Source organism: Ursus americanus, chromosome 36, assembly GCF_024610735.1.
Source record: "Ursus americanus isolate L20-20 chromosome 36, mUrsAme1.1.p, whole genome shotgun sequence".
Lineage (NCBI taxonomy): Eukaryota > Metazoa > Chordata > Mammalia > Carnivora > Ursidae > Ursus > Ursus americanus.
The window spans coordinates 9,442,090-9,457,018 of record NC_142162.1 but is presented as its reverse complement, the minus strand read 5'-3'; the positions used below and the strand labels follow the sequence as shown (position 1 = coordinate 9,457,018).

The 14,929-nt window shown below is 35.6% G+C and overlaps 1 protein-coding gene across 1 annotated transcript in view; it reads right to left on the bottom strand.

The window, feature by feature from the left end:
* UNC13C (unc-13 homolog C) overlaps nucleotides 1–14,929 on the bottom strand; it is a 631,335-nt gene that overhangs the window by 327,057 nt on the left and 289,349 nt on the right. The window contains exon 11 of the mRNA XM_087859197.1: nucleotides 1,176–1,395. Within this exon, the coding sequence (XP_087715323.1) occupies nucleotides 1,176–1,395 (220 nt within the window). The remainder of the gene's footprint in view (nucleotides 1–1,175; nucleotides 1,396–14,929) is intronic.

Here is a 14,929-nt window from a genome sequence, read left to right as displayed (position 1 = left end):
AAAAAAAAAAAAAAAGCATTCATTACCATTAACAATCTCCATCTGATCTCATGATGTAAGGATAATACAAATAGAGAAAACTGTAGAATGTGTATGACTTACTACAAAACCAGCTGTGACAGCATTTACAATTTAATCTTTGACATCTTCCTCTGATCCCCCTCAATTTTAGGTAACCGATGGATGTTACACATTCATTCACATAAACAATTAACAGAGGGGACTATGTTTACATGTGAAAAAAAAAAAAAGATTTGCAAATGAAAGTCCACGTTTAAATAGATTTCTTTGGCAATGTTTTTGTTTGTGGGTTTTTGTTTTGTTTTGTTTTGTTTTTTATTAATTTAAGCATCCCAGCCACAGCCAAATCAATGCAGGACTGAAAAGTCAATAATATGTATTTTAGAATGTGATATTTTGGCATTTCTGAACCTAATCTAAAGTAGCAGTATGAAGAATTTTTTTGGAAGTGGAAAATTTAAGATAACTTGTCATAAAGGTCGAAGTGACATGTACCTAGTCAGAAGTGCAAAAGGATGGGGAAGCCATTAATATTCACTGAGTATCTACTATGTGCCAGACTCTTAGCAGAGACTATTTCATTTAGTCTTCCCCATAACCCTCTGAGGTAAATTATATTATTCCTGTTCATTTGGTGGAGAAATAATGAGGCCCTGAGAAGTTAAAGAAAACTTGCCCAAGGTCACGTATCTGGTAAGTTAGATGTGTCTTTGATATTCAAACACAAAACCTCCCAATTCCAAGAATCTGACTCTTTCAGGCAGACACCAAATAGGCTAGGGAAGGAATTGAGATGGCTGCAATCACAGGGGTGCACCTTAGTCCTTGTCTGAGGAACATGACTTCACACATTCCCACTTTCCACACAGGGCTATTACGAGATGGAAATGACCAAACAAATCAGAAGTCGCTCTCCAGTTTTCCATTTGGCGAGCGTGCCATGGCTTATTCAGAGGCATCTAAGTCAGAGCCCGGCACTATGGCAACATGTCATCAATGGTATGACTGGACGGGTGGGATGTGAAACTTTGTGCAATAGGAGGGGTAGTGGTTGGAATTAATGAAAACTATCAAGAGCTGAAGAGGTCTAATCTGAAACCATGGAGGTTAAGGCAGGCTCTGCATACACATCTGTAGCCTAACCAGGTACTCACTCTGCAAACAGTCAGCATTTAGGAGGTCCTGACACTTCTCATGGCACTTCACTCCGCACTCCAAACACTTCATGCCTTGCCGAGCAATGCCCCACAGGAGCCCTTCACATTCGTAACAGTAGGTGGGTGTTGTTGCCGTCCAGACTTCAAAATTGTGGGGGGTGGTGGAGGACATGGGGTAGATCAGTGCCTGCAAGGTCTTTTTGAAGACATGTATTTTCTGTGAAAAGAAGTGATAATGCCAGCCAAGTCAGTGGATTTGGAGAATTTCAACATAAAACTATTTTATCACTTTTTCTTGAAAATACTATTTTGAAAGAACCTCTTAATTATTGATAAGTAATGATAGTAAGCACAGTAATTCTGCTCACTTATTCTTCTCTCAGCGTTCTAGGGCCCAGTTCAGTCATTTGAACACAACTCCCTCATCTCCCAGATTGGACTGGGTTCCACTGTTGTGCAATCTTCTTTCACAGCAGCAAGAAGCTCTAATTACTTGATAATGTCCACATCCTGCTATACTGTGGACTCCATGAGGCCAAGGATGATGATATAGATCTCCTTGGTCTAAACTGGTTCCTGGTAAGATTGTGAAGTAGACAGGAAGCATTCTTGATGCTGATGTTGACCCTCCGCAAACATCCCCGCCCCTCCTTTGTACTCTACTAAGGTCTCTCTTTCCTGACTCTGCACTCTCCCTGACATTCCAACCCTTCCCAGCTCTGAAGTATGCTCATTCTACAACTCCTTCTGCAGGGGACTGCTTTTATTGCCTATCCTTCAGGAAGGAGCTCATCAACTAATTCATAAGAGAACACTGGTAGTAGGTAAAGGCTAAATGTGGCACTCTCTCATGGTAATGGTGATATTTTAAAGGGAGATACCTTCTTAGAGCACATGGAAAGACTTTCAATGACAAGCCACTGGTGGGGTAGAAAAATTCACTGCATGAGTAGCCAGGAGACCTGAGTTCCCTAGCGTAAGGCCAATCACATGACATTTAACATGGGTTTCTTCAGGCCATATTTACAGCCAATCTTCCATATTTCTCTTCTTAGTGTCTAACAGTGCCTATCATTGTCCCTACCACATAGTAGGGGTACAATACATATTTTGTGGGGTGAATGTTCTGCCACATAGGAGTCTTATAATCCACAGAGAGACTTAGGTCTCTAAGCCTTGCTTTCTTCCCCTACATATCTACCTACCTGCAGTATTATTTTGAAGATCAAATTGTATGAAGGTAACCAATGTATTCCACAGATTTCAAAATACTAAATAAATACGAAGCGTTAGTACTCATAGTGGATTTTCCAGAAACCACCATAGGTTGATAAGAAAGGGACTTGTCAGGACGAATCCTTTTCTGTTCTTTCCATCTCTAACTATGTAGGTGACTTCTTTTTTCTTTCTTTTTTTTTTTTTTTTAAGATTTTATTTACTTGAGAGAAAGAGAGAGTGAGCATGAATTGGGGGAAGGGTAGAGGGAAAGGGAGCATGAGCTGGGGAAAGGGTAGAGGGAAAGGGAGAAAATCAGATTGCCTGTTGAGCTCAGAACACTACATGGGGCTCAATCCCAGTACCCTGAGATCATGACTTGTTCTGAAGTAAGATGCTTAACCTCCCAGGAGTGAAAGCAGATGGCTTTTTGAAAGAAAGACTATCACTGTCTGAAGTTACATTTACAGGTAATTTCACACAACTGCCTGATGCATAATGAATGAATATTTACATAAATCCTGGAGGAGCCTAGCATTTACATGAAACAATTATATTTTGCATTAATAATCCTAAATCTCATTTCAGAATATCTTAAACCTCATTTCAGAGTATCTTCACAGTGTTGAAATGACCAACTTTCCACAGTTTTTCAATTCCACAGTATGGTAACAGCATATTTCCCTTTATTAGTACATTCGCCTCACTGTGTGTTTTCCCAGAATATGTTTGGTAATGGTACTGGAAGATTCCCTGCAGGGAGTTAAGCTTCATTAAAATTTTTTCTAACTTTTAAACAGCAAGATCCAGCCTTGCCATCACATGAGTGTCTGGTCAAAGCTTTTAATACTTCATGTGAGTCTACAAAGCAGCAGGATGATCAAGCATGGGAATTATTCAAGTGGGAGACCCCCATATTAAGATTTATACAAACAACTGGATCCATCCTTTTCAATAAATACAGCCTAAGCCAAGAAAGTCTTTTGGCTTCATTTCATAATGAAGATGTCTTATCTTACAAAAAACTGTTAAGAGTTCTTCTAGAATTAAAACTATGTATTATTCATCTTTGCTTCCATTGTACTGCTTAGCAGAGTGGGTATCTTCAATATCATTAAAGTGAATTGAACAATTCTTGGCATAATAGATTTTCAATCAGCTGTCCGTAGACAGCTTCCTGTTCTAACTGGGCTGACGAGTATGTGTATCATGTACCATTATGGTTCAGGTAAAAAGTTAAGTAGGGAACTTAGTTATACTTGCAATCACATCAGGTAATTTGCTGTTTGTCTTAGTAGGAAGAATTCTAACAGAATAGAACACTGGGTGGGAAAAGCCTGCTAATGAACCCAAGAAGAGTAAAATATGTATGAACTTAGAAAGCAAGGTTGGGTAAAGGGTTGTTTTGAACAGGAAATTATCCACATATTTCAGAATTAAGTAAGTGATTCATACCTTTTCTCAAATTCCCTACGTGTAGATTTTCTTTTTATTGAATTCAAGTGATATATAGTTGGCCTCTAAATCCTTAGGTTATAGCAGGAGTAATAAATATAAAGAATAGTTCCTAAAAAATTAAACACGCTAGAGAAAAAACAAAAAAGTTCTGGACAGCTGGGAAGTTTTCACTGAAACGTTTTTGTTTGGTTGGGATTAAAGAGCCATGATCCATTTCATAAAAAGAAGTGAAGCTAATTAAAAAAAAGAAAAAAGAGGAAATATGGAAAATTTACTAGACAGCACAATGAAAATCAATTGAATGAGGTATTAAAATAAATCTAACATTTAAAAGTTATAGAAGCTGGATACTGGATAGCTCACTAGAGGGTATATATATCCCCAGTCTTAGAGAAATGCTAATGTACATCTTTTTCATTTGTGATTTTTGGGATATGAGCATTGTCTACCAAAGCTAAAAATTACTCTAAAATAAGTGACATATGGAGGGACGTCTGGGTGCCTCAGCAGTTAAGACTCTGACTCTCAGTTTCGGCTCAGGTCATGATGTCATGGCTCGTGAAATTGAGCCCAGCCTTGGGCTCCACCAGTAGGAAGAGTCTACTTGAGGAATCTGTCCCTACGCTTCTCCCCACACCTGTGCATGCTCTCTCTCAAATAAATAAATCTTTTTTTAAAAAAAAATGACATCTGGCAACATTTCTTACTGAAGCAAAGTATAAAATGCTGGGATGGTCAATTTAGAAACTCAGAAAGTGAATAGTTAGGAAAGCATGTAAAAATATACCTCAAAGAGAAGATTCTTACTCTCAGGAGAATACTTCATCTTGGGAAAATGAGGTACTTTCTTAGCAGCAAATTAAGACCAGATCAAACAAAATTATAAGCAAGGACCAAGAGTGTGAGAGTTTTGTGGAATAAGTAAAAAAAGACAGGGTAAGTAACACTGAATGAAACAAAGTAGAAGAAATCGAGGGAAAACTCCAAAATCAGCCATGGACCATAGAAAATGGGAACCTAACTCACCATTAGGAGTTGGATTGAAAGCAAAGAATTTTTTTGTTTTGTTTATGTAGTACTTTTTCCTAGAAAGATAACTAGTTACAGTTAATAGGATCCTAGCTACCATGAAAGGATGGGACTGGGTATATTATCTAGAGAGGGTCTCTGGCTGAGGTAAACCAGAAGCCAGATATGTAGAGAAGGTGGTCTCAAGAATAAGAAGAGCCCTCATCTACTGGCATTAGGACCCAAGGACAGAATAAATTCAGCAATATGGAAGGATTACTGTTAATCTATTTTAAAGGTTTCTGAAATTTCCCAATCTTCCACAATAAACATATAGTACTTTCTTAAATGTATTTTCATTTCATTTTTAAATATCCTTTCAGTAACTGTAGATCAAGTTGCATTTAAATTGTATAGGAGCCTCCTGTTTCTAAATGACACTGGTATTTATTGGTGTGTATATATGTTCTATCTCCTCCCCCCTTTTAAGAATCACAAAGATGGTATAAATCATACTCAACACTTCATGGAAGTGACTTGCAAAACGAAATAATTCTCATTGGCAAACAATAACCCTGGCTTTACCCCAGTCAAAATAAAAACAAAACAAAACAATCTCATGTCACTTTCCTCCCTAGTATGTATTTTCTAATTATAATACAATGCATGCTCACTGTAAAAATAATTTATAAAACAAAGCACTAAAATTTTTATGAAGTTAATTTAGTTTTTCAAAGTTGGTCATGGATCTTTTGGGATTTTTTTCTATTTATAGACAGAATATAAGACAACACAATTAGGAATAAAACTGATAAACATCAGTTTTACATTACTGAAGTGATTGCAGAAGAAAAGAAGGCAATTTTTATTTTATGGAGACACTGTTTTATCTGTAGAAATGAGGTTAGGGAATGCTCTGACTCTGATAAGCCTCTTTAGCAAAGTACGGCTTACAGATTACAGAAGAGAGGATGTTCATATCCTAAACAATTATATTGTTAAAAATTCCTCCTCTAAGAAACTGGAATCTAAGGTGAAATGCTCTAATATGTCACTTTTTGAACAATTAGGACACAGGAAAAAAATGAATTGCCTTTTCTATTCATAGCTATATGAGAAAATTAAAGTGAGCCTGAGAAATAAAGTAATCAGGCTTCCTTGCCAAAGGTGATGACAAGTATTTTTAAACCATCAATATTCCAACCAACCAACTGTTAATACAACAGGAACAAAGCATGTCTGCCTCCATTTGCCACGTATCTTTTTTCTTTTTCCTCTACTATGTTAACCAGTGACACAACTAATGAAGTTCTATTTTTCTCATCATCCTGTGTTTTTTCCTCATGGGATTATATAAACTTTCCTATACTCAAAAAAAATCACATTTTGATAATTACAAGAAAAAAATATCCTTCTTGTTTTGAAGCATTTTTCATGTACCATGAAATGTGGTTTTTTGGGGAAAAAAAAAACAAAAAACAAAAAACAATCTAGGGGCATCTGGGCGGCTCAGCTGGCTCAGCATCAAGTCTTCATTTTAGTTCAGGCTATGATCTCAGGCTCATGAGATCAAGCCCTGTGTCAGGCTCTGAGCTCAGTGGGGAGTCTGCTTGAGATTCTCTCTCCCTATGCCCTTCCCCATGCTCACGCTCTAAATAAATAAATAAATAGATTTTTTTTAAAAAAGATGTTATCTATCTATCTATCTATCTATCTATTTCCTGTCCTGTAGGTATCATTTCACATTATTTCTGGACAAAAACATGATTTGCAGAACAAAGTTTGGGTACAATGGGACCTTTGAAATTTGTTACAAACAATAAGAACAATGAATGGTATAATAAGTTCCTGAGTAAAAAACAGGTTAATTTCAGGGCACCTGACTGGCTCAGTTGGATAAGCATTCAACTCTTGATTTCAGCTCAGGTCATGATCTTGTGAGATCAAGCCCCACGTCAGACCCTGCTTCTCTCTCTCAGACCCTGCTTCTCTCTCTCTCTCCCTCACCCCTCCCACATCTTCCTCTCCTCCTTCCCCCTTCTTGTGCTCTCTAAAATAAATAAATAAATCTTAAAAAAATAAAATACCTTAGTTTCAGGTTCAATTTGCTCATAAGAACAATCATCACATAAGACTGTAAAAGCTAAAGTTATTCAGGTAAAAGTTTGTACCTGAAAATGTAAACAGGAACAAAAAGTTACGTGCCTATCTTTGGAAGAGCCTAAGTATCTTGTTTTCACTTACATTGTTTGTTAACAGCCACTAATTATTACTGACCTAAGTAACTTGCTCAGTAAGTCCAAATAAACAGAGTGAACAAGATAAAGAAGATGATTAGGTAATTCAAGAAGAGTACAATATAGAATATGCTTGTTATGATAGAAAACACGTTCTGGAAACAAATTAGGGTAGATTTGTCATGTACTGTATGTGCCACTTTTTCTCCATTTCAAACTTTCAGTGAAAATGTGTATATAATTTTCTAAAGACTCCACCAAAAAACCAGAATAAAATAAACTCAGTAAACCTGCAGGATATAAAATCAATATCTAAAGATGTGGTACATTTCAATACATGAATAACAAATTATCAGAGAAATTAAGAAATTTAATTTACACTTGTATCAAAAAGAATAAAATAGGAGGGCACCTGGGTGGCTCAGATGGTTAGGCATCTGCCTTTGGGGTGAGTCATGATCCCAGGGTCCTGGGATCCAGCCCCATGTCGGTCTCCTGGCTCAGCAGGGAATCTGCTTCTCCCTTTCCCTCTGCCTCTCCCCCTGCTCTTGCTCTCCTTATCTCTCTGCCCCAAATGAATAAATAAAATCTTTAAAAAAAAGAATATCTAGGAATAAATTTGATTAATTAGATGAAAGATCTATACTCTGAAAAGTTTAAGATATTAATAAAAGAAACTGGAGAAGACACAAATAAATGAAAGATATGCCATGCTCATAGTTTGGAAGAGTATCATTAAAATGTTCATACTCCCCAAAGCAATATATAGATTTAGTGCATTCCCTATGAAAACTCCAATGGCAATTTTCACAGAAATAGAACAAGCAACCTTAAAATTCACATGGAACCACAAAATTTCAAATAGACAATGCAATCTTAAGAACAAAAACTGCAGGCATCACATTCCCTAATTTCAAACTATATTACAAAGATATAATTATCACAACGGTATTATACTGCATTAAAAACAGACACATAGATCAACAGAACAGAGTCCAGAAATAAAACCACACATCTATGACTATTAATTTATGATAAAGGAACCAAAAATATACAATGGGGAAAGGACAGTCTCTCTTCAAGAAATGTGTTAGGGAAACTGAACAGCTACATGCAAAGGAATCAAACTGGACTGTGATTTTTACCATACACAAAAAATTAATAAGAAATTAATTAAAGACCTGAATATAAAAAACTGAAGCCATAGACTCCTAGAAGAAAACAGAGGTGGTGAGGTCCTTGACATTGGTCTTGGAGATGACTTTTTTTAATTTGACACAAAAAGCAAAGGCAACAAAAACAAAAAAATAAATACGTAGGACAACATCAAACTAAAAAACTTCTGCACAGTAAAGGGAACCATCAACTAAATGAAAAGACAACCTGTTGAATGGAAGAATATATTTGCAAATCATATATCTGGTAAGAGACTAATATTCAAAATACATCAAGAACTCCTACAACTCAATTGCTAGAAAAAAAACAATCTGATTTAAAAATGGGCAGAGGATCTGCATAGACATTGTCTCAAAATAGACATAGGTAGAGCTAAAAGGCACATGAAAAGATGTCCATCATCCCCAATCATCAGAGAAATGCACATCAAATGATATCACCTTATATCTGTTAGAAAGGCTATCATCAAAACCATAAGCAATAATAAGTGTTGACAAGGATTTGCAGAAAAGGGAACACTTCTGCAGTGTTGGTGGGAATGTAAATGGAAAACAATATAGAGTCACTTCAAAAAATTAAAAACTACCATATGACCCAGAAATTCCACTTCTGTTTATCAGAAGAAAATAAAAGCATTAATTTGGAAAACTACATATACTTCCATGTTCACAGTAGCATTATTTACAACAGTCAAGGCATAGAAACAACCTAAGTGTTGGTGAATGAATAAAGAAAATGTGTTGTGTGTGTGTGTGTGTGTTTATAACAATATTATTCAGCTATAAAAGAGTAAAATCTTGCCATATGCAATAACATGGATGGATCTTGAGAGCATTATGCTACATGAACTGTCAGAGAAAGACAAATATTGTATGATCTTACTTATATGGAGAATCTGAAAAAACAAAAACGAAAGCAAAAACAAAAACGAAAGCAAAAACAAAAAGTCAAGCTCATAGATCCAGAGAGAGGATTGGTGGTTGCCAGAGGCAGGGGATGGTGGGTGAGCAAAATTTGTGAAGGGGGTCAAAAGGTACAGATTTCCAGTCATAAAACAAATAAGTTATAGGATTATAATGTACAATATGGTGACTATAGTTAATAATACAGTATTACACGTTTGAAATGTGCTGATCATAAAAGTTCTCATCATGAGAAAGAAAAAACACATAACCATGTATGGTGATGGATGTTAACTAGACTTACTGTGATGAATATTTCACCATATATATAAATACTGAATCTTTATACTGAACACATGAAACTTAGAAGTTATATGTCAATTATATCTCAGTACAAAAATACATATACATAATGGAGGTAGTAGGAGATCAGTAATTTATTAAATATAAGAGACCAAAAATAATATGAATTCTTTCACTGGAAGGAAACTTTTGTTATTTTAATGTGAAAAGTTTATTTACTTATTTTTGCCACCTGGGGTCAAGACAGAGTTCTTACAAATCTTCTGACAGAGGCCATGAAAGAGCAGAAAGAAGGGTTAGGATATTGTAAAAGTAAGAGAGGGAAGGGGGTGCCTAACCCTTTTAAAGGGAATCTGTTTCACTGTCCTCTTGTGTAACTAAGCAAAGCCAGTCACGGAGCCGTGGAAAGTTGTAGTAAATGTAGTTAATAATAAAAACAATAACTAATAATTTACTACACAATTATGTATCAACAGTGGTTGAAGTACTTTCCATTTGTTATCTCACTGATCGCCTCAAGAGTACTCTAGCAGTATTAATATATTTATTTTACATGACTAAGTTGATATAAGCTCCTAAAGAAGTGTTGGAAAAAAATATTTTAATATGTAAAAGAGCCCAAAAGAAATAGATTCTCCAGGTGCTTGGGGCGATAAAGGAACTTACTGCCAGAACTGTGAAAGCTGATTCTATGGAAACCCAAAAGTTGTGTTTAGGATACAGTTAAACTCCATGGGCTACAAACTTGAGGTTTTCAGACCATTTTCAGACATGACATTTAGATTTGACTTTTACTTAATGCGGGCACTGAAGGTAGTAATGAGAGGTTAAGCATTTTTAGATCTTTTTTTTTCTTTCAGGACAGAATTATTAACTTTAAAGTTTGAAGACAAATATGCTACAAAAGGAGAGCATTGCAGGCCAGTATTTCCCATGAACACAGGTGCAAACATCCTCAACAAAATCTTAGCAAACTGAATCAACAATACATTTTTTTAAAAAAATCATGCCCCATGGTCAAATGTGATTTATTCCAGGGATGCAAGGGTGGTTTAATATTCACAAATCAATCAGTGTGATATACCATATTAACAAGAGGAACAATCAATCAATCAATCAATCAAATCATCTCAACAGAAGCAGAAAAAGCATTTCACAAAATACAAAATCCATTCATAATAAAAACTCTCAACAAAGTGGGTTTAGGGGGAACATAGCTCAACATAATAAAGGCCATATATGAAAAACCCACAGCTAACATCATACTCAATGGTGGAAAACTGAAAGCTTTTCCTCTAAGATCAGGAACAAGACAAGGATGCCCACTCTCGCCACTTTTATTCAACATAATACTGGAAGTCCTAGCTGCAGCAATCAGACAAAAGAAAGAAATAAAAAGCATCCAGATTGGTAAGGAAGAAGAACTGTCACTATTTATAGATACCATGATACTGCATATAGAAAACCCTAATGTCTCCACCAAAAAACTATTAGCACTGATAATTTGGTAAAAGTTACAGGACACAAAATTAATAAACAGAAGTTTGTTGTGTTTCTATACACTAATAATGAAGTAGCAAAAAGAGAAATTAAGAAAACAGCTCCAGTTACAATTGCACCAAAAAAATAAAATACCTAAGAATAAATTTAACCAAGAAGGTGAAAAGTCTATACTCTGAAAACTGTAAGATGTTGCTGAAATTAAAGATGACACAAGTGGAAAGGTATATTATGCTCATGTTAGAAGAATATTGTTAAAATGTCCACACTACCCAGAGCAAACTACAGACTCAATGTAATCTCTATCAAAATAGCAAAAATAGCATTCTTCATAGAACTAGAACAAATAGGGGCGCCTGGGTGGCTTGGTTGTTAAGTGTCTGCCTTCGGCTCAGGGCGTGATCCCAGAGTCCTGGGATCGAGCCCCACATCAGGCTCCTCCCCTGGGAGCCTGCTTCTTCATCTCCCACTCCCCCTTCCTGTGTTCCCTCTCTCGTTGGCTGTCTCTCTCTCTGTCAAATAAATAAATAAAATCTTTAAAAAAAAAAAAAAAGAACTAAAACAAATAATCCTAAAATTTGTATGCAACTACAAAGACCTCAAATAGCCAAAGCAATCCTGAGAAAGAAAAACAAAGCTGGAGGCACCATAATCCCAGATTTCAAGATATACTACAAAACTATAGTAATCAGAACAGTATGGTATTGGCACAAAACTAGACACAGAGATCGATAGAGTAGGGTAGAGAGCCCTAAAATAAACTCACACCTATACAGTCGATTAATCTATGACATAGGAGGCAAGACTATCCAATGGGAAAAGACAGTCTTTTCAGTAAGTGACCAGGGGAAAACTTTTACTACATGCAAAAGAATGAAACTGGGCCACTTTCTTACACCATACACACAAACGCAAAATGGTTTAAAAACCTAAATATCAGACTTGAAGCCATAAGCCTCCTAAAAGAAAACATAGGCATTAATTTTAACAACATGTTTATAGATATGACTCCTTAGGCAAGGGAAACAAAAGCAAAAATAAACTATTGGGATTATACGAAAATAAAAAGCTTCTGCATAGCAAAGGAAACTCAACATAACACAACGACAACCTACTGAATGGGAGAAGATAACTGCAAATGACATATCTGACAAGGGATTATGTCCAAAATACATAAAGAACTTACATAATTCAACACCAAAACCAACAATACAATTAAAAAATGAGCCAAGGATCTAAACAGACATTTTTCCAAAGACATACAAATGGCCAACAGACACATGAAAAGATGTCCAACATCACAATCCATCAGGGAAATACTAATCTAAACCGCAATGAGATCACTTCACACCAGTCAGAATGGCTAGTATCAAAAACAAGAAATAACAAATGTTGGTGAGGATGTGGAGGAAGGGAACCGTCATGCACTATTGGTGGGAATGTAAGGCGGTGCAGCCACTGTGGAAACAGCATGGAATTTCCTCAAAAAATTAAAAATAGAAGTGCCATACAATCCAGTTATTCTGCTACTATTTACCCAAAAAAATGAAAACACTAATTTGAAAAAGATAGATGCACCCTTATATTTACTGTAGCATTATTTAAATAGTCAAGATATGAAAGCAACCCATGTGGCCATAGATAGATGAATGGACAAAGAAGGAGTGGTACAGACAGACAGACAGACACACACACACACAATGGAATAGCACTTGTCCATAAAAAAGAATGAGATCTAGCCAACTGTGACAAAAGAATGGACTTAAACGTCATTATGCTAAGTGAAATAAGTGGAAGAAAGACAAAAGCATGTGATTTCACTCATACGTGGAATTTAAGGAATTAACGAGCAAGCAAAGGAACAAAACGAGAGGCAAACCAAGAAACAGACTGTTATCTATAGAGAACAATCTGATGGTTACCAGAGGGGAGAGGCATGGGAGGATGGGCTGAATAGATGATGGGAATTAAGGAGGGCACTTGCTGTGATGAGCAGTGGATATTGTACGGACGTGTTGAATCACTAAAGTTTAGTTAAAAACTAAAATTACACTGAATGTTAACTGGAATTTAAACAAAAACTTTTAAAAAAGAACAAAGAAAAGCAAGTGAACAAACAAGACTCTTAAACAAAAAGAATAAACTGGTGATTGCCAGAGTGGGAATGGGGAGATGGGCGAAACAGATAAAGGGTATTAAGAAATACAAACTTCCGGTTATAAAATGAATAAATCAGAGATGAAAAAATACAGCATAGGGAATATAGGCAATAATATTGTAACAACATTGTATGGAAATGGATGGTGACTACGCTGACCATGGTAAGCACTAAGTAATGTACAGAACTGTCCAATCAATGTTATGCACCTGAAACTAATATAACAATGTATGTTAATTATACTTCAATAAAAGAAGTTGTAAAGTATTCTCATTAAACATTTAGGAAACAACTACATTAAATAAACAGTATAGATCATTTTAATCCATTTGTTGAAGAAGAGGGAAAATAAAACTCAATCTGCACAAATGAATCTTGGAAAAGAAAGTAAAAAAGAGATGAAGTATATTTTTAAAAAGTAATAGAACTAAGCTCAAATACATTATGGGAAGTATAAACTGATTGAATTCACCTGTAAAAAGCCACATTCTCAGATTGAATTTTAAATTAAGCTATATGAGGAGCACACGGGTGGCTTAGTCGGTTAAATTAAGCGTCTACCTTTGCCTCAGGTCATGATCCCAGGGTCCTGCTCAGCAGGGAGTCTGATTCTGCCTCTGCCCCTCCCCCTGCTCCTGCTCATTCAAGCTCTCTCTCCCTCTCTCAAATAAATATTAAAAAATAAATAAATGAAATTAAGCTATGTGAGATACATGGGGTCCCTGGGTGGCTCAATCACTTAAGTGGCTGACTCTTAATTTCGGCTCAGGTCAAGATCTCAGGGTTATGAGATTTAGCCCCGCATTTGGCTCTGTGCTGGGCATGGAGCCTGCTTGGGATTCTCTCTCTCCCTCTCCCTCTGTCCCTCTTCCTTCTTCCCTCCTCCCTCTCTGGGAAGAAAAAAAAAATCTATGTGAGATACACATAAGACACATTATGACTTAAAGAAGAGGCTACAGAAAGTTCTATTAAGGAAATATTGACCATATCAATTTGGTAGAGCAGTATTAGTAGCATAGAGAAAATATTTTAAAGAAAAAGCATTTAAGAAATTAATATTATTAGCAAAGTTGAAAAACAATTTATCAGGAATATAGAAGTCCCAAAACTTATGCACCCAACTAAAAAAGCTCATATGGGATATCTACAAAACTGATTAGGAACTAAGCCATAAAATAGTCAATTAAATGCTAATCACTGAATACACAGTCTATGTGCTCTGAATACGATGTAGTAACAACAATAAAGTTCATATGACTTGTCTTTGGGAGAATAAACACTCTAAACTGAGGAATCAAAAGAGTAATTGCATCATTTATTAAATAATCATTTTTCTCCTTCTAAAGCTGTTATGGGTACACGGGTATATGCATTGTTTCTTACATCGTAAATATTCTTTTGTGTATACACATTAATTAATAATAAAAATCAAAATTAGTGAACTTCATATTCAACTCGGCATGTTAGAAAAGTAGCTTCAGGGTGAATACAAAGAGGGCAGAAGATGAATCTAAGAAAAGAAATAAAATAGAAAACAAACAATATGGGGTCAACAAATACCAGAGGCATCTCTTGGAGTACTGATTAAAAAAAGAAAAAAGAAAAAAGAAAAATACAAATAAATAAGATGAAAACAGCATAAACTTTTATAAATCATAAAATTATATGAATAATTTGACAGAATTTAAAATTTTAGGCAAAAAAGCACAATGTTCTGGAAAAAATATAAATGATTAAAATTGACTCAAAAACAAATGTTTAAAGAACATGGATGGGATTATTACATTAAGTTAT